The 24,869-nt window shown below is 36.2% G+C and overlaps 2 protein-coding genes across 7 annotated transcripts; one reads left to right on the plus strand and one right to left on the minus strand.

The window, feature by feature from the left end:
* Nucleotides 1-8,440: 8,440 nt before the first annotated feature.
* DYDC1 (DPY30 domain containing 1) lies at nucleotides 8,441-22,377 on the minus strand. Of its 6 annotated transcripts, XM_080596452.1 has the most exons (7): nucleotides 20,933-21,067; nucleotides 20,307-20,462; nucleotides 19,990-20,112; nucleotides 18,475-18,555; nucleotides 17,471-17,563; nucleotides 15,871-15,929; nucleotides 8,441-13,484 (listed from the first exon to the last, which is right to left on the minus strand). In XM_080596452.1, exons 2-6 carry the CDS (start codon nucleotides 20,451-20,453, stop codon nucleotides 15,876-15,878), a joined length of 498 nt encoding a protein of 165 aa, XP_080452578.1. In that variant the 5' UTR covers nucleotides 20,454-20,462; nucleotides 20,933-21,067; the 3' UTR covers nucleotides 8,441-13,484; nucleotides 15,871-15,875. The 6 variants fall into 6 exon arrangements, with proteins under 6 accessions (XP_080452578.1, XP_080452581.1, XP_080452580.1 ...); XM_080596455.1 differs by lacking the exons at nucleotides 8,441-13,484; nucleotides 20,933-21,067 and adding an exon at nucleotides 21,654-22,377 and having other exon boundaries at nucleotides 14,551-15,929; XM_080596454.1 differs by lacking the exons at nucleotides 8,441-13,484; nucleotides 20,933-21,067 and adding an exon at nucleotides 21,654-22,376 and having other exon boundaries at nucleotides 14,551-15,929; nucleotides 20,307-20,459.
* EXOSC3 (exosome component 3) lies at nucleotides 21,143-24,186 on the plus strand. The gene is made up of 4 exons (XM_080596432.1): nucleotides 21,143-21,446; nucleotides 21,549-21,698; nucleotides 22,389-22,540; nucleotides 23,891-24,186. Exons 1-4 carry the CDS (start codon nucleotides 21,144-21,146, stop codon nucleotides 24,090-24,092), a joined length of 807 nt encoding a protein of 268 aa, XP_080452558.1. The 5' UTR covers nucleotide 21,143; the 3' UTR covers nucleotides 24,093-24,186.
* The last annotated feature ends 683 nt before the right edge of the window (nucleotides 24,187-24,869 follow it).

The following is a 24,869-nucleotide window of genomic DNA, read 5'->3' on the forward strand; positions in this document are numbered from 1 at the left end:
TCATGTGAGGAAAATGGAAGAGCCCATTTCTTGGTAGGGGAGTTAGTTAATTTGGGGATATTTCACTAATTAACTTTGTTCTTGGCAACATTCTAGATTCAACCCATGCAAGATTGGATAGCATAGGAACTCTAATGAGAATGAAGTAATCCAGGAGTACTGTTGACAGTTCAGTTTATCTGCTTCTTCAGTTTGTGTCTCCCCTTATTCTGGGATCTGTGTTGTGTTTCCAACCGTGTGTTGTGGTTTTACAGGGATAGATAAAAGATCTGCAAATGCACGTCTTTTGTAGCAAAAGACTGGGAGAAGTTTGTTCTGCATTATGTAACTGTATTTTACTTTTCCCTTTTCATCTCTTGAAACGTAGCATTCTCTCCTGAAATACTTTTTTCATTTTCATTCATTACTCTTGCACATTTGAGACGAGAGACACCTGATAAGATATAGCACACGACAAATTTCTCATTTATGCAGACCTCTGCCTTCAACTTTAGCCTTCCTTTTCATTCATCCTCTTTTCTGTTAATTAAGATCCATCTTAACTTTCTTTTTGAGAATCATATCCTCATATTACAATCTGACATTACACAGAAATACACTAACTGCCACAATTGGGTACTCAGTATTCAGTTCCACTACTAAAAATGTCTTCAGTCAGATGGCTAGTATTTGGAATATGCTGATGGTATGACAGGTATGAAGACAGATAGCATTTTGTGTAAGCTTGTATACAAAAAAAAAAAAAAAAAGTGCAAATATCTACATGAGGCAGACCCAGAAAATGCCCAGCACCATTAAAACAAAACAAAACAAGTTTAACTATTCTTAATTCATTTACAGAAATCATTCTAGTCTCAACCTCAGACCGAACCATTGATCTACCAAAATCAAATTCTCCCTTTACTTCAATGAACACTGAATCATACTCTCTTAATCATTCACTCAGATGTTAAAGTACCTGATGGTTGGATTGGAACAAATAACATGCTGCTTGTACCATAGCCCCTGCAATTTTGACAGCAATGACATCCTTACTGCTCTTCAGTTTAAAAACTTAGTTTACTTCAAACTCTTTGTCAGTATTATTCTAAAAGACTAGTCCCTTGGACTCATATTTCTGCGTTGTTACATATTAATGTAAGAATTCATTACAATTTTCACTTTCTGCCAACATTCCTGAAAATAATGATCAACTTCTGTGAATGTTCCCCAGTAATCTGCTGTAGCACTGGCCCCCTTCTAATGACCATTGACATGGAATAGTTTGTTTCAAAAAACCAACCTCTTGGTATTCTTGTACACAGAATTCATGCCAGAGAATGAAAAGCACTGGTTGCAATTAATGATGCAGAATTCACATACCGGACACATGTTATGAGGCATAGCTTTCTCTGGAGTAAACTGTCATCACCCCACTGACTCTAGGATTCTATCTCAGTCTGAATAAATTCTGCATTAATAACACCTAGAAAAATGGAATTAAAAAAAAAAAAAAAAAGAAGAAGACCAAAGAGTAACTACTTATATTAACTCTAGTTAATCAGTAACATTAAAAAATTATATTAACTTTTAAAGTAAAATAATGTCAGTGATAATCATTCATTCTTAAATGCAAATGCTTTTCTCCATGGAAACACAGAAAGACATGAGGGGAACGGATGAAACACCTCTGACAAAAACTCATTTTGTACACATAAGAGTTCTCATTCTAATTCTACAAGCAATCCTCCAGCAAAAGCAGACAAGATTGAATACTCAGTCTGTAACTTCCACTCTCTCTTGCTTCTGTTTTTGCTTTTTCTTGTTTTTCAATGCCACTTAAGGACAGAAAATGTAGTTTGGGACTAGACCTTTTTTTTTTTTAAGGTAACACTTAAGCAAAATGTAGGAACAGGCCTCTCACACAACCTTATTCCTCTCATATAACCTTATTTAAAAATAAAAATCGCAAGTTCTTAAAATGCTGAAGAGTGCAAGTAATTTGACATACAAGTAATGAGTCTGCAGTCCCTGTTTATTTTACCTTTGCAGTTCTTCCTTTTGAACTCATTTCTGCCTAGTTAAATGCATCTGTCCTTGAGACCTTTGGAGGGTCACCCTTCATTACAATAGCCTCTCTGCTAATAGTATTTTAGAAATGCTGTGCAGTTGCATTTCACATAACTTGTGTAAAACCTCCAGTTTGAACTGCTTCCAGGTGTGGTTTTACTATCAAAAGCAACACGTTTGCTTTATGGCCATGAAGCACCTCAGCATGTTCTTTTCCAGGACATCTTCCAGGACTCTAAACCAGTGTAGGGTTAGGTAATGTTTAATTTGGCTTCTCTTCGCAGACAATTTGACTTGTTAAATATTTGTAAAAAGGTAAGATAGAGCTCTACCATCATGTGTATATCTCCTGTCTATGCCAAAAAAAAAATAGTAAAATAATGATTGATATAAGCATTTTTCCCTATTCCATTTTACAGATAGTGACTCATCTATTAGCGTAACAGGCTTCCAGAATTTCTATTAACTTTACTGCAATACTGAACAGCTTTGTGGTACTGAGCCCTAAGAAAGTTAGTTTCTCTGCAAATCTTCTTATAAATCCTATTATTATCCATCACTGTTTTAAGTATATTTAGACTATATTCTGTGACCTTTACTCAAAAGATACCTAAAGGCAAAATCCTCTGAAGCTGTATGACTCCTGCGCTTTGAAATGAGGCTAAAGACAAGACAACTGTAATGTAAAAATTACAATGTCTAATACTCTCAGTATTTATTCATGTTGACAGTAATGACAATCCCAATCACTGGAATAGCAATGCAACTCTTTCTATTAATTGTAATCTGTTTGGAACCATTCCATGTTCTTGTTACCTTTACTCATAGCAGTTCTGCAAAACTACCCCTCTTCTAGTTCATAAAACATTTGTCAGCTGTCGGAAGGCACGGTTTTATGGCAGCCTTGAGAAAGCCCTGGAAGTAACGAAGTGAACAAGAAGTAACTTAGAAAAGAATTTTATGAATGACTGCTATTGATGCTGCTGATTCTCTAGACAGATATGACTGATAAATCGCCTTGACCCTAGACCTTTCATGACATAGTCTCATCAGTTCATTTTACTTGCTCACCTTCTCCTCTCCTGCCCTTATCAGCTTTTATCCTTTGTTCCCCTCCCCTCATCTTGTCTTGCTTACATCCTTTTGGTTATTTAAGACACATTTCTTTTTTTTTTCCCTTTGCTTACTCTTTTTACTCTTTTCTTTCTCCCTACATATCTCTACTGATGTCCTATTTATGTTATAAAACACTGAGAATGGAGCCTACCTGAATGAATGATATCTGTAGAAATGAAAAATGAGCTTAGATATAAAACACTTCCAAACTACCACAACAGAATGGAAAGGAAGAAGGTAGCTGTCCTTAAGAACTGGACATCCTTACTTTACCTGCAAAAAAATCATATTTTCACTGTACAGGTGAAGCAGTACAGGTTTAGACTCAATTTGCTCGTACCATTTCACTGCAGTGGCAACTTTTAGGTAACTCCTTTTGAGTAATGAGGAAATTATGTCAAGAACTCCTCAGGTCTCCTACATGATAAGAATCAGGCATGGGAAAACCATTCTTTAAGCTCTGCAATTGGCTCTCTCACCACAACTTTCAAAAGCACTGAAAAACAAATCAATTTGTAGAGAGCATACACTTCATGATAACTACACTTCTGTTATCATTAAAGGACCAAAACTCATGCTTAACTTTTAACAATACACAGGAATACCTCATGAATACAAATAACACATATGAAAGTGTTTTCCCAAATACTTTTGTTTTGTTCTCTCAACTTTATCATCAGATAAGATGTTAACTGTTTAGCAGACTAACAGTTAAGTTTCTTATCTTGCTATTTTATTCTCACTTTACAAAATCATGCAAGGAAATTACTCCTAACATATGTGGAACATGTAGAAATAAATTCCACTTATGTGGAAAATGTAGAAATATGTCTTCTAACTGTTTATGGAAATAATTCTAATACCAGTTTCATCAGTGCTGTTTAGAATAAGTATTTAATATTAATACAAACAGTGTGTTTTCAAGAAGTTATTGTAGGTCATCTTTTTTCGTATTAGAAATAAGCATTAAATTATGGAAGCCTCATGGGATGTCTTTGAGGGCATTTTGATTTGTTGACAAAAAGATTTATCTTGTATATTTTGTGTTAAGGAAGCTGGGGGGGGTATTTAGTTTTTGAAGTTAACATAAGGAAGATTTGTTTAGTTGGGTTTATTTCTTTAGCATGAAGAATGACAAGCAAAGCAATAGAGCCTGTATATTGGGAACTCAACACAGAACTCCCACCTGCTTCAAAACTCTCACCTCTAACTATTATTACCTGAAAATTCTGACTCAAGGCCTCTCAGACATGCAGGTGTAAAATTTCACTGACCCATAACCTTTCAGGGCAAAATCAAATATTATGGGACAGAAAAAAAAAAGTGATTGCACAAAGAAAGGAAATGTTATGTATTCTGTGATGAATGTTTATCACCTAGCATTTATTCTTTCATACCACCCTTCTCCTTCTCACTCTGGAGTCCGGGACCTCCTGCAAACTCTGCACACCACCATGAGCAATTCATTTTTGATTTCATCCTTGAGCCTTTTTCTAAATTTTTGAGTCAATACCAATTCACAGTAAATTCGTACTGTGTGTTCTATCTGACTTAATCCACAGTTATTTCAGCTTCAGAGAGATTCTCTGCTGTCTCCCATCTACCTTCCTCCCTGCTTCCAAAGAAGTCTTTTCAGATTCTTCCACTATTAATAAGAAAGAAAATAATTAATTTTGCACGTATCGTTATGTGCTTGTCCTCTTTGCACATGTTTGACCTTGAATTTTCTACTCTGACACATCACTGAATCACAGAAAGGTTGAGGTCTCTAGTCCAACACCCTGCTCAAAACAGGACCCACCTAAGCAGGTTGCTCAGCATAATGTCATTAAGTAATGTGTGCCAGGGCCATGAAGTAGCAACTCTGAGGTGCTTCTTATGAAATAATTAAAGTTACTTTGGAGATTAAATTTTGCTTTTATTAAAGTCAAATGTAGTCTTGATTGCAATTTCAATGGGAGCATTATTTCCCCAGAACCATGCCACTATGGAGAATTGAATACTACTTTGTTTTCTGTTGATTTTTTTAATAAAAGTCCTAGCCGTTTATGTCTAAAACCTGAGATCATTCCTCAAGGGTCTGTAAATTAAGTACATGTTTACAAAGTCAGGCATTTTTAACAGCCCTTAGATAGACACCTCAGTTTCTTGCATAATAATGTTAAATAACAAAAAATTGCTTGTTTTTTTCCTAAATCAGTCTTCATAAATTAGAATTGGTGTACCAGAAAAGGTAGAAAAATAACAACAGTAATTGAAGTTTAAGGTTTCACTTACATCTTTTTTTTTTTTTTTTTTAATATGTTATTGCTTAAACAGCATTAAACCATCCTGGTATATAATAGTTCTGTCTTTGTCATTTTTTCCTATTAAAGCATTTGCTTGTGTTACGTCCTTATATAAAGGCCTGCTACAACAGAATCATAAACCCTCTAAGGGTCCTCCATAAATGATGAGATAGAATGGAGCCCTATTTCATCATCAACTCATGTAGCAAAAAGCCTTTTTTTTAGTTTGCAAACATGATAACATATAACTCAGGATTTTGCTTATGATATATATGATAAATTTAATAATTTAACCCATTCATTGTTAAAGTTATGTCCTGGACAGGAATGGCAAATTCTTAAATTATAAATGGTCTCCCTCAAACCTTACAAAAAGCCATCTATGTATTTTCCTTGGATGTTTTTTCCAGTTGTCATGGTAAGTTGGGAAAGACTGTCATTTGCTGCGTAACAAAGCACAACCCTTAAGTTCAACTGCAAGGAGTGTGATCATACATCAGACACACACAGAGCCGCAGTTCCTTTCTGAGCAAATAGTTAGGACTCCTTGTTGTTAATGACAGGTCTAATCACCTGTCCAGACTAAATCCCATTACAGCCACAGATCTTTATCTCAAAAACAATTTGGCTAGGGTAACACAGCAGTCTTCTAGCAGCTCGGGATCTGTACAGTCTGCATTTACATGTCTTACGACATTATTGGTGTAAACCATTAGGATTTCCTCAGTACCTTAGGAAACAGACTGATACATTCAAATAGCCATTACCCAACAGTTTTTGCTGCAGTCGTTCACAGATGTTTACAGTACAGGTGGTCTTTGGACTTTGAAACAAATATTGACTCTAGTACATGAAGTGAGGTTGCAGGAACCTATTTGCAGGAACATAGTTGTGGAATCCCTAAGTTCTGGCTTCCTGACAAAGAACATTAGGTTAAATTCAGATGCTTTTTATTTCTTCTAGATATATAATGCAAGAGGGAACCTTTCTTTCATGTGGTATAGGACTAAAATTACTTTTCTTAACCATTTAATAATCAAAAATCTTCATATATACTTGCCCTATACGCACAGTGTATAGAATCATAGAATCATCTACGTTGGAAAAGAATTTCAAGATCATCAAGTCCAATCATCAGCCTGACCTACACAGTCCCAAGAGCCAATATTTGCAGATGTAGCTCATTTATGCTCACAATGAAAATATTTGCATACTGGAAATTGCTTGATCCAGGCAAACACATTTACTTGTATACTCAGTATTAATCTAGTCAATAATGCATAGCAGAATTTTACTTTAATTTTGCATGACTGAAAATGACTGCACGATGCTGTAAACTCCAGAATTAGGCTTATATGGATATCTGGAGAAAAAAGATACAACATACAACCAACAACTTTGTTAGTCATTACTCCTATCCGTGGAGGTTATTCACAAGTTTCCAGAAATACTCCCACCATCATTGCTACAGAGCTCAAATGCACTACCACTGCTCTGGGATGTGCCGATTATGTACATAATCTGATTGGTTACGTCTTTCAGAAACACCCCCAACCTGACCTTGTCACCAGTTGGTTCATCCAGGGAAGGCTGCCATTCAAGTAGCAATTTCACATACTTGAGCTGGACAAATATATTATCAGACAGCAAACATCATTATCTTTCATCTATGTCTGAAAGACTTCACTCCAACTAGTCATTTAGCAGTTTCAAATAAACAAGTCTTAAATAAAACACAGCCAAAATGTTCTTAGATGTGTGCTTAACCAGAGAACACTAATGGATGAAGGGCACGTAACATCAACCAACACAAGAGCATAAACGGTACTAGACAAAAATACATACAGTAACCGGAGCACATAAAAATTTCTATGGATTACTATTTATAGATGGAATATAGAATGGAAAAATTCAATACCACCATAATATCTTCAGGCTTATAGACATAGTTGCCATCTCACAGTTTTGTTATAATGCCCGGTGTTTTACAGACTACAAGTCTCAGGATTTTTTTCAGTATATTTCAGATTTGTAAATAAATAAATAAAATTGATTTCTCAAGACAAGACAAATAAAGCCCAACATCTATTACTGTATGCTATTGGCATTTTAAATTGCATTCCAGAAAGGCTGACTTGCAGTTTTTTGAATTAGTTTTGAAATACTGTATTGAGAAGAAACTCTGGGGTATGGCAGCAAGAACTCATAACATGTGCAGTGCAAGGAATCAGCCAGCCACCTCCCCCGTTTGTTTTGTTTTCCAAAAATTATTAAAATAATTAGGCTAAAAAATGTTTCATAGCCAACTAGAAAGGAATGATAAAGGTTAAGAGGTCTCTACATTTTTTTCATATGATTAAATGTAAATATATATGCACACATTTTTTTCTACAGCGTGAGAAATTTTTCCTTTTTCTCCATTTCTAAACAAGTATTTTTTCATCACAATTTGGTTGGAAGCACTTAATCATGACAATACACAGAAATGAGATATATGAGCCGAAGGTGCTTATAACAAGTAGGCTCTGAGCTACAGGTGTGCTGAGTGCACAACTGAGTCATATTCTCTATGCTATTATTTTTGCAACAGAATGCTTATCATGAGTGAAATGTCAGTAATATCCTTTTAAAAAGAAATTTTTAATAAGTCACATGTAGGATTACCAAAGTTGAAAAGTATAAAAAAAAAATAATTTATTAATCATTCCAAAATTATTAGTTACAAAAATATGTACATGCAGTGGTTTCTTACTCCTCATGTTCTTTGTGACTGACACCCTAGTCATTCTCTATTGGAAAATACAGCAGAACCACCAAAGAATGCTAAACCAACCCAGACACCCCTGCTAGAAGATGTGTAACTATCTTTTTTTTTTTTTTTTTTTTTTTGTGAGGACAGATTTTAGCTTTCTGCCAGATGGTCTGCCTGAAAAGTAAAGTGGGACTTGTGAGGTGTAATGACCTCTTGCTTCGATCCTTAACAACAGGAACATTTTTAACAAAGACAAATGTCAGGACTACAAATGTCACACCTTTCCTGTTGTACTGAAACATACAAGGACTAAAACTAACCAAAATAAACCTGACTATGATCTGGTGTCAGTGTTCACAGTGTAAATTAAGGCTATAAACTTCAGAATGTAGTTCTTAAGGATTGATTTTTTTTTAAAATTTCTGCAATGTATTCAGTTCATGCTCATCACATTACTCCAAAATCACATTACTCCACACAACGGACCAGTGACACTACATCTTCTCAAGGAAGCAGACTCAGTTACAGCCCTGTAAAAGGAAACTGAAGCCTGCAGCTCTGTTAGGCAGGGAAGGAGAAGGAAAAATCTAGCAGCTACACTCTTTACCAAGCTGAACGTTACCCTACAAGGGTTGTAGTTCTCAGCACTAAACAAGTGCAAGAACTGCTCTTAGGTATATCTCCTTCTTCTAATATTTTCTCATCTCTTGACTTTTTATCCCTTCCAGCTCTTCATACAAATAGTTTTGTATTAGGAGTGCTTAAATTCCCAAATTCACACCATTAATTCTGTCTCTTAGGCAGAAGGTATTTTCTTTTGAAAATTAATACTGAAATTGGCATCCATCATAAACCAACTCCTCAAAGACATGTTCTTTTCTGTACCTCTAGAAATCCTGGCTAATGAGAAAATTAATACTATGCCCATATTGTAGTTTATTATTAACTACTTCCCAATTGCTATCAATGCCTTAGAATCCCAACAGCAATGGTCAAAGAAGGAGGCATTCAGAGGTTTTGGTTGATCAGTTCTATTTCATTACCTCTCCACCTCTGCAGTACCACAAAATATGTCACTGTGATTCTGTAAGCCTTTAGAAGTAAGGTCAGCAAAGCGATTGCAATGTATAATTATTTTTAAGACACATGCACACATTCTCACACAACTGGCACAAATGTTTTACCAGGACTCAAGTGAGAGACTTGCCAATAAGTTCAGTAAGCACAGACATATCTCTTTAGAAAATGAAGTATTCTTTACACAGACAGAAAATTAGAACTCAAAATTCATTTCCAGATTTTGAATTCACATATATTTGAACCTATTCAAAACTGAAGGTTTTATGTTTACAGTTCACAACACTGAAATACTACAAGTAATAAAATTTTATCTTAATAAATACGAATTACTTATCCTCCCAAACAAAGCAAAACACAGAATAGTCAGTGGATTTTTTCTTTTAAAGTTTACATGGTCTTTGCAAAATAAAAGAAATTTAAAAGGTAGTATTGGTGTACTGCTCTCAGCTGCAAGAGCCTCTATGTGTACAGGTGGCAACGTTCTTGTAGTCACAGAATAGCATGGCAACAGTTGTAGCTGCTGTTTGTCATTTGAAGAATATCTGAAGAAAATGCAGCAAAAAACGGAAAACTGCCTTGACAGTTCTCTGCTGTATTTCAGGAGTCAGCCCAAATATTTAGGAACATACAGGTCTGTCTGTACTCTCTTGATTTTTTGTGCCAAGCAAAGCTTAGAAAAATTCTAAGACAAATTCATTTATCATGTAACTGTGATGAGTTTCCAGGTGATAGACAAAAGAAATAAAAAATCAGAAAAGTCACAAAAGAAGGGTAAGGAGAATGTTACCTATGGCCTAAGTCTGAGCAATGATGAAAACCTCAATTCTAAATATATTTAATGTCTTTAGAAACACGCTCTATTGAGATAAGAATAGACAATGTTTCAGAAGGATGACTTACAGTTCTTGTAGAGAAACTTGCCTGAATAGTTTTAAAATACAAGCAAACACAGTAACACATAGCTCAAGCCATTGGGAGAAAAATAATAGTGATACATTTTTTCTATAGACTCGACTTATATAGACACATATGAGCACTGAAAAAATGTTGAAGAACAGCTGCCTCAGAACTTCACAGCAGTCCCAGCTTTAGAAATTTTCAGCTGTCAGTGCCTAAGGGTAACTTTTCAGTGCAGCTAGGTTTACAATGAAACAAACAACAGATCCTGTTTCCAGGGTTACAATTATCGGTTAAATAAATAGCACTTTTTAAACTTATCTACTAAACACATCAGTGGCAAAACCAAAATTGCTTAAGATAATAATGAACCAAATACAGGTGTGTCTGCATGCAGCCAGTCATTTCTGGAAGAAACTACATTCGGGAGGTGGGGTAGAAATGGAGCAGAATGATTGGAGAAGCCCAACACACTCCCAGGAATGTGACTTGAAACTGAGCAAAGGGGAGCTGCAGTGCCCTGCTGCTGCAATGGGAAAGATTTATTGTCAGAATGTTCCCTCTCTCCCACCCTCCTTGCCACAATGAATCTTTTCTCTTCTGCAGTGTCTTCCCCTACACATAGTTTGAATCAATCAATTTTCTCGTTCTAAAATTAAGTATAGTAAAAGTTTAATAAGGAAGAGATGAGTTCTCAGAGGTAGAATTCAAACTTACATTAGTAGAGAGCACAACCCTCTTACTAATGATTTCAACCAGAGCTTTTTCAGCAAATTCGGTGAGAACAAAATTGAGATCCTTAAAAGACTACTTCCCCAGTGCAACAACAAAAAATATGTATATATTTTGCTTTGTTTTTTTTTTTTTTTTCAATCAACAACAAAAAAATCAGCTCTATTTATTACAGAGCTGGAAATTTGATTCAGCTCATTAAAAAGAAGTAGACATTTGATCAAGTTCAGACATACTTCCTCCTCCCCCAGAAAAAGCTACTGCTTTTATCTGGAATCTGCAAGATCACATCTAAATTATAGACAAACCACTGAGTAAAATCATTTATTTTGTCCAAAGAAACATTTGCTGAACTCAAACGCCCATGGGTTTTACATCAAACTAAAATAGTACGTTTTTCACACCCACTTTCCCAAGATTATGGGGAAAAAAATCCTTAATAATATCATCTCCAATTATTATATCCAGGAATGACTACATGCAAAAAGTGGCAAAATCTCCTTCGAGAGTTTGTTAAAAGACTCCAAAACCTTCTAAATATTCTTTAGAGAGGGTAAGGTAATTCAGATAACTTTCATATGGTATGTCTCATATTGAATGTTTCATATTGAACGTTTATTCTAAATCGAGCCCAAACTTCATATAGTTGTTTAAAGTATGTTTGAAATTTTAAAATATGCCAGATGCGAAACTGATGGGGAAGAATAGTTTCGATTTTTAGTGTGGTATATGTTTCTGTGTCACTACAGAAACACCAAAACATCCTTTTTAATAAATAACAGCTTGAATAAGATTAACTAGCAAGAAACCAATGCTGAGCCTTCTCTACTTGTTAAATTACTAGACTGTTTGTCTGTTGCTCTACTTTTGGGTAATAATACAACCACACTTGGTATTAACAATAAAATGGCAAATGGCTTAATATAGTCATTTTGTTGGTGGTGGTGGTGGTTTTTTTTGTTTGTTTTTCAACCTCACCCTCATGAACTCATGTTCAAACAGTCAAAGGACTATTCTAAGAAACTAGTGGTCCCAATTTTTTTTCAAAATAGCCATTGACTTTAGGTGCCATATAACTGAGGATAAAATGGAAGCACTGAGTATCTCCAGTAAAGGGCCTTAATGGATATAATCATTCATGACGTAGCATCTTCTAGAAAAATTTCAAAGAAAACTTGGTATAAACCCCAGCAATTCAGATCTACAATAAACACTGATATTGGTTTATGATAATGATGAATACACAGGTTAACAGAGAAGATCCAGAGTATTTAAGCTGGATATTCAACTGAGAGCTCTCAAGTTCCGTGAATCAAAGCCCTCTGCTTCTTAAAAAAGTTCGCTACACTGTGACATCTCAAATGGTATCTTCCTCTATCTTGCCTTTCTTCCACTAGTACTAGCCCAATAATATCTACATAAAAGTTTATAATAGTGTAGTTTCTTCCACCATCTGAATTGAAACAAATACACAAGTATACAGCACAAAGACTGCATGAGTGATAATGGTAATGCCAGAAACCAAACAAACCTAAAAAATAAAATAAATAAAATAAATAAAATAAAATAAAATAAAATAAAATAAAATAAAATAAAATAAAATAAAATAAAATAAAATAATCAAACAAGCTGGTAAGATATTTTAAAATTTGCATCAGTCCATATCAGTAAAATCAGGATTAGCCTCTCTCTTCTAGCTGTAGTCAGTAGACAACACTGTTCTTTAACTAACCTAAGAACAGGAAAACTTCACAGAAGTAAAACAAATAATAGCTGACTTCAAATGTAAGTAAACTGTATTAGCAAAGTTCAGAGGAAATCAATTTTACATTTAATCCCAACTAATTCATCCAACTCTCACTGCCATTAGCAAGTTGCTGTGAAAAGCTATTGCTTACAAAAGGATCAGTTTCTTTAGAACTTAGACTATGAAGGAAAATCACCCATCAAAAGAAAGAGGACTGTTTACTTAATAAAGCCTACTCTGTTAAATGATAACCTAAAAATGTACTTGCTGCAACATATATTTTTCCTTCCAGCAGAAGTTTCTCGCATAGCAGAGCTGAATTTCCATCTTTATGAAATAACTGGTAGTTAAACTGATTCATTTTGTCCTATTTTGGGCTTCTTATCTGTTTGCATCCTTATGCTCGAGTATTGCTGGAATGAGAACAGCTGTGATTGGGTACATCACTATCAGCACATTCTCTGGAGAATCTGTACTTGGGGTCTTTTAACAGACCAAAAAAGTCTGTTCCTGGTCTGAAGAAAGGAAAATGTATAATTTCGTAAATCTTCTGTCAGTATTTATTATGATATTTTCACCAACATTTTCTATTATCTGCCTCTGATGGAAAAGAAAGCTGTAGCTTAACTTAGGTAATTGCAGGTTGTTGGTTTTTGTTTGTTTGTTTGTTTGTTTTGTTTTTTCAATATACACCCTTAGATTTTATGCAAAAGTTAAGTTGTACTAACATTTCTGGAATCACATCATCTGCAGTAACAATGGAACGGTATCTTCCTCCTTGTCTCCTCCTGTTCCAGGCTCTATTCTAGCTATACTCCAAAGACTGAAGTACAGAAAGAGAAGGCAGTGATTTTAAGCTGTCTTCATTTCCATCCCAGCTTAGACAACTAAGCAGAAGTCATCCCTGTTGTATACTACAGTAACATTTCCAAGTTACCTATAACTGTTTTGCACCTTAAGAAAGTATTGAACCAACAATACTTTACCCTCTGATCCCATATCTAAGATAAGAATTCCTATAAAGCTGCAGGAGGCAATCAGTGGACTAGGTCTGTGCACATCAGATTCTGAACAATGGGAATTCTCTTGAACGATATTTGAACACCTTATTTCTTCTTATGTACTTGATGTACGTGATCAGATTAATATAACAGCAAAGGAATAAGTAAACTGGAATCTGCCTTTTTATTTTGACCCTTGCTAAAGGAATTTTCTGATAAAAGTTTCCATTTGAAAATTCAAATTCTCAAAATGAGAAATAGCAATGGAAAGATCACAAAGAAAAAGTCACAATTAAAACAAGATGAAATAAAATGACAAATAATCATGGTTTGTAACAGGCACAGCCACCTCTGTTGTTTTTTTTAAGGATGCACTCTAGTGGACACACATATAACCAAATAAAAGGAAGACACAAATGTTATGAAAAAATAGACAATGAAAGCCACTTGTTGGAATTAGTAATTAGAATTATTTACTAGCATGTTTAAAATCCTGTCTTATAACTTAAGCATATGTCCTAACTAAATGTGAAGGCTGAAATTTTCATAGTCAACATATCTAAATAACAAGATTTTTGGTTAAATTTGTTTAATTTTTGTTAAGTTTGTTAAATTAAATCAACATTTGTAAATATTTATACCTGGGTAATGCCATTTTTCCCTTTTGGGAAAATATATGTCATAAAAGGCATATAAACAATTAACAGCGTCTGCAATAAAAACAATGTGACAATAAAGAGAGTGATAGCATTTTTTTAAATAATGGCCAACAACTTTATTATATGTAAGGAAAAAGCTATATATTACTATATTAAAAATAACAGTGCACACCTTTTAAAAAATTGAAAGGGTTCTGCCTAGTATGAGCTGCATGAACAGAACAAGTTATTTAGAGCAGAAAAATATTTATTACATGTTTGACCTTATTTATTACACGATTGACCTTTGCCTATTGGGTATACCTATTTTTAATATTTTCCAAAGAGAAAGATCTTAAAGCTAGCTATAATATAAATGAATTAAAGTGAAACTACCCAAAAAAATCTTTCATCCCACACTTGAAGAATGGCAAATACATTATCTACGCACTGAATTCGTAACAAAGAGTATCCCATCATACAATACTGGCAATATCCTAATGTTAATTGTCCAGTAACCCGTGCTATTAGAAGACACTGAGATATGAAGACACTTTTAAACCAAGAAGCAGAGGATTTCTCAAGGCTGGTGTGTTTTCCATTTATAATGAATAGACATGAAACATTCTTTACAACCTGTACCAAGGTATCAGTGATTACAGAAAATTGTGATAAGAATTAATGCAATTTTTAAGGGATATAAGAATGATTTTTAAATAGATATGGAAAATATTAAATATTCTTCCAAAATTTTAGATGTGAAGCTTTGAAATCCAATAATGGTATTTAGCAAAGATAATCAACACAGACATAGTTTATTGACTTGCAAATTCAAGATAAATGCAGAAGATTATTTTAAGACCCGATTAACCAAAATGGACATGCAGACACTTGTAGCTCACCTAATATCACACAATAACCAGAAAGGTTTATCTAAACTCCAGAGCAAACACCTGGAGTTAAAAAAGTACCTCATGATTTCTATGTTAGACGCAGAAGGTCTTTTAGTACACCTGTCTACTGAGTGAGAAGGTTACTTCTAGATGGCATAAATCCTCTGACTAAATTTTTGCGTTTAGTTTGATGTATAGAACTCTCCATCTCCTGACATATATATATATCATGCTTTCTTAATATCAGAAACCTTTCAAATTCTTGTAAAGTTTTTTTGATCTTTCGCTTTTCTTTATTATTGATTCAAATTATCATATTGTTGCCCTTACTCCAAAACAACCTTGATACATGAATTATATCTGTAAAATCCATATGAATTTTAAGTTGTTACTCTCCAAGAATCAGTGGGCAGTAAGTAAAAAATATATTTGCTGCTTTCATCACAACTCCAGTTTTATTCCTTCAAGTCATCCATGACAGCTACTCTGGTTTAAGAGCAAAAATGTAGCATGGCATGCCAGAACTAACAGACTTCATACACCCAGAAAGCAAGGAAACTGAAATAACAGGTATACAAATCAGTTCTATATATAAAATACATAAATTAAGGCATTGCCCTTCAGCAATCAATGAATAGAAAGTTGATCAGCAAGCAATGAATAGAAAATATATTTACTGCTTTCAGATCGGTTGGGAATTTTCTTGTTCTGATTCTGCCATGACATCTGTTGCAGTCTAAAAAGAACACAAAAAGTTCTGTCAGTCTATCAGTTGCCAGCATTAACTGAATTTCGTAAAAAGAAAAAAAAAAAAGATTAAACAATCACCTGACTTTTATTATAAGATCCAGTAAGTCTGGATGAAGCATTATGATTCTGAGAACAGAACAGTTTCAGCAGTACAGGTGTATATATTTTCATTTTATTGATCTGTCCTTGATTTGTATTTCAATACAACAAATGTATCACTGGAAAAGCTGAAATAACATCATCAAAGGACTACATAATCCAACTTTAAACCACATTAGGCATGAAAACTGAAGAGGATACATACGAGAAGCAGCAAGTAAGTTTAGTACTCATTTGCACTTCTGGTTTTGCAATTCACTTATTTAAGGACACATAAAATATGCCTGAAGCCTCATGAATAGTTTTTAATATTCAATTGTCAGAAAATTATAAAAATTAGGACTAGACAAGACCTTGAGAACTCATCAGATTTACCTCTTGGCAATATCAAAGTAACTGTGAACAACTGGCCCTAAGTATATTCATAGATATATTCACAATTATATTTGGAAAACACTTATAACACTGTTTTTCACTAAAGTAACCCTAAACATAAAGCATATTAATACCACAATTTTAAGTTCTGAGCTCGAATTGTACTACTGATGTCAGAAATCAAGTGAGCAAATCAGTAAGGCTAATACAGGAAAAAGGAAATCTACCAAAATCTCAAATAACACCACTTGGAATACTCTTAACTGAAAAAAAGACAGACGTAACAATATTTTTATCTACAGTGAATGCACATAAAGTGGAAGATTTCACACGAGTTGGCATCAACTGTTAAATGTACTGCCATGACTTACAATAAATGAAGGTTGACTGATGTCCTCTCAGTTCTCTGGATAAAAGTACAAACAGGAAAAAAAAAATACAGCCGTGGAAGTTGCCTGTATATCACACTTCAGTCACAGCTGTAGTACTGAAAGCAGTAGTCATACCGGCATGGGGCTCGGACAACCAGAATCTCAGTGGGTCTTTGCCACAATGAGCACTGTGCACTCTTAGTACCTGGTCTTTTTCGTTAAACAGTTGCTCAGATATCTCTGCACAAGACTGCATTCTGCTGCACCAACAATCAGAACCACTCAGAAAAATACAAATAACTTCACTCAAATGTGAGTCATGTTTCATGATTTAGTGCATGTCCTGTATGACTATCTGTTCACATGGCAAAAGAAGGCTGCCTCTTCTTTGAGAATATTCATACTTTCATTTGTAGCACATCTGAATCCAAAAGGGCATGCATCTCAAATCTTGAGGATTTCGCCAGCCAATGCAGAGAGACTTTTAGAATGCCTTAACACAAACCAGGCAACAGGCTAAGGACAGTTTGAATATTATGGCCAAAATACCATCCCTTAAGATCATAGGAGAGAAACAGCACAGCTTTAACTAGAACAGTCTTAGCTTTTGGTATGTCAATACAGATAAGCAAATCCTTAAAATTAATAATTTATAGTCTCCTCATTCTTTCTAAACACTTACCTCAAACTGTCCACTCTCGTCTAGCTCCTCAACTGTGGTCAAATTAGGTGCTCCAGGTCTATCTGTAAGTTCAGCAATCGTCTTTTCACTTCCCTGTGGTAATGAAAATGTGTTTTCAGTTAAAAGTATTCCATGTCATGAGTAATTATCTACAGTGAATACTTCAGATATGCTAAAATGACTTTATGTATTAATATAAAGAGAATATTTCAGATGCATGCTACACAAATGTGTTAGTCAATGGGGTCACTCCATGCTTGTCTATACTATTTTTATCATTTTTTAAATAACAGGAATTTTTGGTTTAAATTTCTCTATATTCAGTTTTCCCTGTCACATTCACAGTCATTTTTCTACAATTATGCACTATCAGTAATTCAACAGTGCTCTAAAAACATGTATATCTCTAAAATGTTGCTGTCCCTGTAAATTTAAGAAGTGTTTCAGATTTGAAAGCTTTACTGAGTTAACTATGGCAAATATCCGTCTATATTATTAACTGAAATAGCATTATATGACAATATATTTACATAGACCTCTGTATACGCACTCCTGTTAGCATAAATACCTGGGAACCACAAGGATCTTAGAACTAAAAGACATCTCAATTCCAGCCATAGTCCCTTTCCCAGGTACAGCAAATGACTTGGCATTGCCACACAGTAAAACATTATTGTATAAATATTTAAATTAGACATGTTTATGTTATAACACTTTCTCACAAAAGTTAAGCCAAACTTAAGCCAGATTTTGCAATAAATTTATGCTCTGTTCTGAACATAAACTAAAGAAACCTAATACAACAGATGAAAATTCAAGTATAAAACACAGACTGGAAGCAAGGGGTTAGACATTCTTCCCCAATTTTCACTTTTTTTCTTTTTAATTTGTTTTAATACAACAACCCCGGGTTTCTGCCTTGTGTTTTGTCTCTAGTGACTGCATCTAGAAAAGACATCTGATTAACAGCATTTTTAAACCGTTGATTAAGCTTTGGTTTAAACCTCTTGATCCTTCTGCTGCAACTGCATCTTGTCTTCTTCATTCTGCAGCTCCAGCTTCGCCTGTTCTTCTTCCAACTCCCTCTGCAGTCATTTAATGAAGGGACAAATTAGCAGGAAAAAAATACATGTCCATTTTCCCCACCCCATTGCTTCCAATGTATTTCATGGTTGAAATATTAAAAAAGGCATAAAACACATAAAAAAAAGGCATGAAACACAATTTTATGTTAATAATATAAAGTCCTCTCACCATCATCTGACTTCATCTCACAGATGAATCATATAGAATCAAATTTATGAATAAAAATGATAAGCTATTTAGATTAACCATCTTCATCAACCTTTACATTTTCCAGTTGGAAATATCTAATATAATGTGTTGACTCTTTGCAAGCCCTATTACATCAGGACTTTAGAAACCAAATAATCTGAGCATTCACATTCAACAAACACTAGGGCCTAGAGAATACTGCTTGCTGTAGCATTTTGTGAACAGTTAGTACAAACATTGTCATGTCGTAGCAACTGGTTTCCACGTGCCTTTTTGGTGCATACAATCAAAACAAGCCTGAGTACATAACCAAAATCAAAATTGTGAATTGGGTTAAAAAACATGTCTAGTATGAGCATTCTTCGTTTATACTATTTAAAATTACTCACTTAGCACAAAACTTTTGGTTTCCAAATTAGTAAAACTGCGCTTAATATGATTAGCTTACATTTTAGATCACACTTTTGATTTGATCACGTGAAAGTGAGCCAATTAAAAAAAAAATCCAGTAAATAATATCTACATTAACACAGCAGCATGCACAACTGAGGCTCTTGCATGCATGCTGTCTGACACAAGTGGTCATATTCACAACCCTCATCCATGAAGGACAACTTCAAACACAGATGTCGTCTTTAGTTCTCATATTTCAAGTCCACATAGTATAGGATTTAAACTGCTATGTCAGCAGAATGCTCAAATAGCTAAGGACAGAATCAGGGCCCTCTGCTGCTTAAATATGCAATATTGATTAATTGATTCCCAACTATTTTCAGGAATCAATAATTGTGTATACATTCTCATTACCATTTTTGCCTTACTGATACTACATTGAAATATCTTGCGACAATGAGTGGTTATTACTCCTAGGCCTCCTTGCAGGCCTGTCAAAAGTTTTTGTACTGAATTCTAGCTTTATTTACACCACCTCTTGTTCATAACTAACTACAGAAGACAGTCTGCTTATTTTAAGTTATTTCTCACATAAGTCATAAGGTATTTCCTCTTTACTTTACATGCCTTCATTTTTTTGGTTACATCTTACCACATCACAGGTAAGTTTTTCTTCCCACTTGCTTACTGGTCATTTCATTTATTATTTAGAAAAGTGAGGTTTAAATACTTGTTTTATGTTAGTTACCTTTTTCTCAAAATCAGTATACAGAGAATAAAGGCATACTGAGTAGTACAAGTTTCTACAACATCATATGCTTTTATAATTATCTATTATTAATATTATTAACCTGATGTTGCTCTTCGAGTTTCTGCTGAATCATCATCTCTTCCTCCTTCATTTTTCTTAACATTTCAAGTTCTTCCAGGGCTGCCTCCCGTTCTTTTTTCAGCTCAATCCTCTCCAACATTCTCTATTTCAGAGGTAACACGGAATCAGTTAAAAAACACAGAGATTAAAGAGCCTTCAAATATATTGTCATAAAATATTTGTTCAACATCTTTCCCATAACTTATATTACACAATTTCTTAAACTTTTTGTGATTTATCTCTAAACATGATCTGATATTCTTCATTTCATTTCCTATTTATCCACTATATATCCACCTTTTTTTCTTCATCTAAGATTCTCTTGTAATTATAAATCCAATGTGCCAGATACTCTATTGGGTCTGCTGGCCGATGCTCTACAACCTCTGCCAGTCCCTTTTTCAGGCAACTTCCCAGGCATCTCTTCAGATATTGAGACTCCATTCAGATCTACTAACAACAAACAGACATACATTAGTCATCAATGTCAGAATTAAATTAGGGTTTTTAAGAAGTATCGACTCAGGTACCAAATACTGGATATGACATTACTCCTCTTATTTTATTATAGCTAATTTAATCGGGCAGTTAATAGAGGAAGTTATTTACATTTAATATTGATTTAGTTCTTAAACGTTCGAATGATAGATCAACTGTAATAAGCACGGCAGAGAAAAGTGCTTAGTTTTGTGTGCCCCCACTCACTGTTTAGGCACGTAGCATTAAAAAACTGCTTGGAAATAAGGTGGTAGGCCGGGAGGGGGCGGCGGGCTGTCAGGGTGGGCGCCCAGACAGGCCCTCAGGTGCACCTCAAGTGCCCTGAGCGCCCTCACCTGCGGCCCCCACCCACACCCGCTGCCCCCCGGCTTCATATAAGCGCAGCCCGGGGCCTTCCTTTCCTTCCCCAAGCTCCATCCCGGGACTGCCCCTGCGGACCGGCCCCGGCTGCCAGTCCCCTGCCCACGGCCTGTGCCCGCTGCCCCCGGCCGCCACCCTCGCACCCCAGCGGCCCGAACGGTCGCAACGGCCCGGCCGCAGCGCGTGCCGCCGCGTCACTAAGCAACGCCGCCCGCCACGCGGCGGCGCGCACGTAGCCGGCGGGAGGCCGGCGATCGGAGGAGGGGCCCGGCGGCGATGGCGCAGGGCGGCAAGATGGCGGCGGGCAGCGGCAAGATGGCGGCGGAGGCTCGCGTGGGGCAGGTGGTGCTGCCGGGCGACGTGCTGCTGCTGCCCGCCCGCCCCGAGCACGACGCCGAGCAGCTGCCGCTGGACTCCGGGGCGGCCCCGCGGGGCCGGCTGCTGTGCGGGCCCGGCCTGCGGCGCTGCGCGGCCGGGCTGCTGGTGACCAAGTGCGGGCTGCTGCGGCACCGCCAGCCGGGCGGCGGCGGCGGGGCGACGGCCGGAGGCGCCTACTGGGTGGACTCGCAGCAGAAGCGGGTAGGGGACGGGGGGCGGCGGGGAGGGCTCGGCCGGCCCCTCCCGAGGGGCTGCTGCGGGGCCCGGCTGGGCCCCGGCTGAGCCGCGTGTCGCTGCCCGCAGTACGTGCCGGTGAAGGGCGACCAGGTGATCGGCATCGTGACCGCCAGGGCGGGGGACGTCTTCAGGCTGGACGTCGGCGGGAGCGAGCAGGCCTCGCTGTCCTACCTGGCCTTCGAGGGAGCGACCAAAAGGAACCGGCCCAACGTGCAGGTAGCGCCCGCGGGGCGGCACCGCTCCTCCTCGCCCAGGGGTGCCCGGGTCAGCCGGGCGGCAAAAGAAAAACGTTGCTTTGTTATTATCTCTTCCATAATGCTGCCAGCGGTAGATGCTGGTCGTGCGGTAATGTTCACCCGAAGGGGGCACTCTGAGGTTGTAAAACGAGCTCTTAACGCTGATACTGGGAGAAAACGGGTGGTTTCATAACACCGCTGAAAAGATGGCACGTGCGTGTCACTGCTTCTGCATTCAGCTGAAATACCATCGCCAGCATGTAAAAATGGACTGTAAAGGGAAACAAAATAAGCTGGTGTGGCTTTCTTGTGGTCCTGATAAACAGTTACAAGAGTAAGCTGCTTAGACTTGACTTTTAACATCCTTAAAGTCCTGGAGGAGATGAACTCATGCTTGGTATTTCAAAACAGAAAAGAAGAATACCTCTATAAAATAAAATACTGTATTTTTTGTAAACGTCTTTTAGATTCTAGTAGTGATACAATATTATTGTTCATATGGAAAGTTGTCTTTAGTAGAAGAGAATAAAAACTTCTACTCATTTTTTTTACCAATATTTTGCAACTATTTTGTGTCATCCTGGAGGATCTTTATAAATAGAATATTTCTTATGAATGTGCAGTATGATCATCTGTAATAGTTTTTGCTTTCTGACACTCTTTGGTTTAGGTGGGAGACCTTATTTATGGTCAGTTCCTTGTAGCAAATAAAGACATGGAACCAGAGATGGTCTGTATAGACAGCAGTGGAAGAGCAAGTGGCATGGGAGTAATTGGAGAAGATGGATTCCTCTTTAAAGTTTCCTTAGGTCTGATAAGAAAGTAAGTACCAAGAAAACTAGTCACCCTTAATGTGTAAGGTTGTAGTTTTAGGTAGAACATGCACAATTATTTATACTCTGAGAAGTATGGACTAACCAATAATCAGGATATGAGTCGTAGTTGTTCTAGTGCATTTATACTAGTTTTACTGGATGGAAGATGCATGTATTTTGAGTCAGATATAACACATTTTTTCCCCCTGAAGAAATCCAGATGCTCTTCCATATTGTGTTGTAACCTGTTTTTTTAAAAAAAAAAAAACGCGGCTGCCAAGGCAGTATAGAAAATACAACCATCCCTGAGGGAATCAAACATTCAAGGTGTGGTTTCAGTATGTACCTACTGTCTTGAAGCTTAAATGAAAATTCGTTTTCTGATTAATGAGAGAACTGTCAGCTAAATTTACGTCCCCCGCTAAGTAAAGGGATCTTCTCACATCAATATGCTTTATTTTATAATTTCCAAAGAAAAATGTTACCTTGAAATATGGATACAGATACAAAAAAAAGTAGAATTTTCATTTAAAACTGATATGTTAACCCAGGAAACACTTCAGTCTTTGAAATGTATTTCAAACTTTGGAGTTACTTAGGTTAATGCTGTGGTAAATACAAGATTTCTGTGACTATCTGAAAGTACCAGCTGATACAGGTAAATGATAGTCAAGCTGTGTTGTTTTGGTGATTAAGGTAGGTGGTAGGGGGACTGTTCTTTGGAAAAGCAATCTAGAAATGCGAAGTAGCTATTTCATATCTGGGTTTTGTAAATGATTTGGTTTGTGGCCCATCATCTATATATGTGAGTAAAGAAATAACAGTATATTACTGTTTACTCTTGATATGTTTTTCTCTTTGAAAAAGCTTATTGAAGCTTGATTTGAATGTGAGATGTGTTATGATATAAAACTAAAATGGTCTCTATCTAATTGTGTTAGTATTGCCTCCTGAAGGAGGAGAAGGGAATTGTTGTTTGGAAAAATCTTTACCTCTGGTGTTAAACTAGTAAGTAACAGCACTTCAAAATGTTGCTTTGTCAAACAGTAGTTTTAGAACTTAGAGTTATAGAATTATTATAAAAGAAACAATTTACTTTAAATTTTTCAGGTAACTCTTCTGAATCTAGTTAGAAAAACAGCAATAAATTCACAAGTGCTGTATTTTAAGTGCATATATTTTCAGAGGAAAATGAAAAATCTGATATTGTATGACTATTTTGGATGGATACGCAACTGGATCATCTTACCTTTTGGAGTAGTTATAATAGCTCCCATAATACCAGTGCTGCGGCTTAGTTACTGACTGAAATAATGCACTGCTTACATTTTCCTTTCTTTTTTAATCTTATTTACAGGCTCTTGGCTCCCAAATGTGAAATAATTCAGGAGTTGTCACAGTTGTACCCATTTGAGCTGGTGCTGGGAATGAATGGAAGAATATGGGTAAAAGCAAAAACAGTTCAACAGACTTTAATTATAGTAAATATTTTAGAAGCCTGTGAGTATATGACTTCAGAGCAGAGAAAACAAGCGCTTGCCAAACTATCAGGAAATTGAGTAGACAACAACTTGAGGATTTGAGATAACTACAGGGTGTTTTGGTTATTTTTGTATACAAAATATTTATATTAAAAGTGATATTCCAAATGAAGTCCTAGACTTTTTGTTGTTGTTCAATTACTTGTATCTACTCAGCTGGTCCTGCCTTATGTAGGATTACTTCTGTGATTATGAAACCCTGCCTGTTGTAAATTTTGACTGATGTGGAGAGAATGCGGAGAGAGTCTATAAAAGCTTCTGTTAGTTGAGTTTTGAGGTGTAATTCCAAGTCTTCCATTTAAAAAAAGGTTGATTTATAAACTGCATATATTTGTTTTTACTTGTTAGTATTAGAGCTTCAAACAGTACATGTTTACTTGGGGGTAGCTGAAAGCATCCTGTAAGTCATTTGTTCTGATCAGGTGCTTTATTTATATAGTGATGAGTTGATTATTTAATATTCGTACAGAACTTGGGAATAAAAACACAGGTGGAGAAATAGAAGAAAGTAATTGTAGGGTGTACCACAAGTAAATACAGGGTAGTTGAGGCAAGTGATCAGATAAGACAATGTATCATCACAGTGGCATTGCCACTTTCCCTAAAGATAACCATGCTAACAATCTTAAGGGAATAGTATTAGGATATAGCTTCAGTGCAAACATTCGGGAAACCTGATGGCTTGAAACTTGATGGTGTAATGGAGCTAAAAATATACTTAATGGCAGTGCTGTTTGAAGTCACTTAGGACTCCTTTATTAGTGCTTTTTAGAGTTGAACTGAAGATCACTGGAG

This window comes from Anser brachyrhynchus (genome assembly GCF_964034855.1).
Source record: "Anser brachyrhynchus genome assembly, chromosome: 6".
NCBI classification, from domain to species: domain Eukaryota; kingdom Metazoa; phylum Chordata; class Aves; order Anseriformes; family Anatidae; genus Anser; species Anser brachyrhynchus.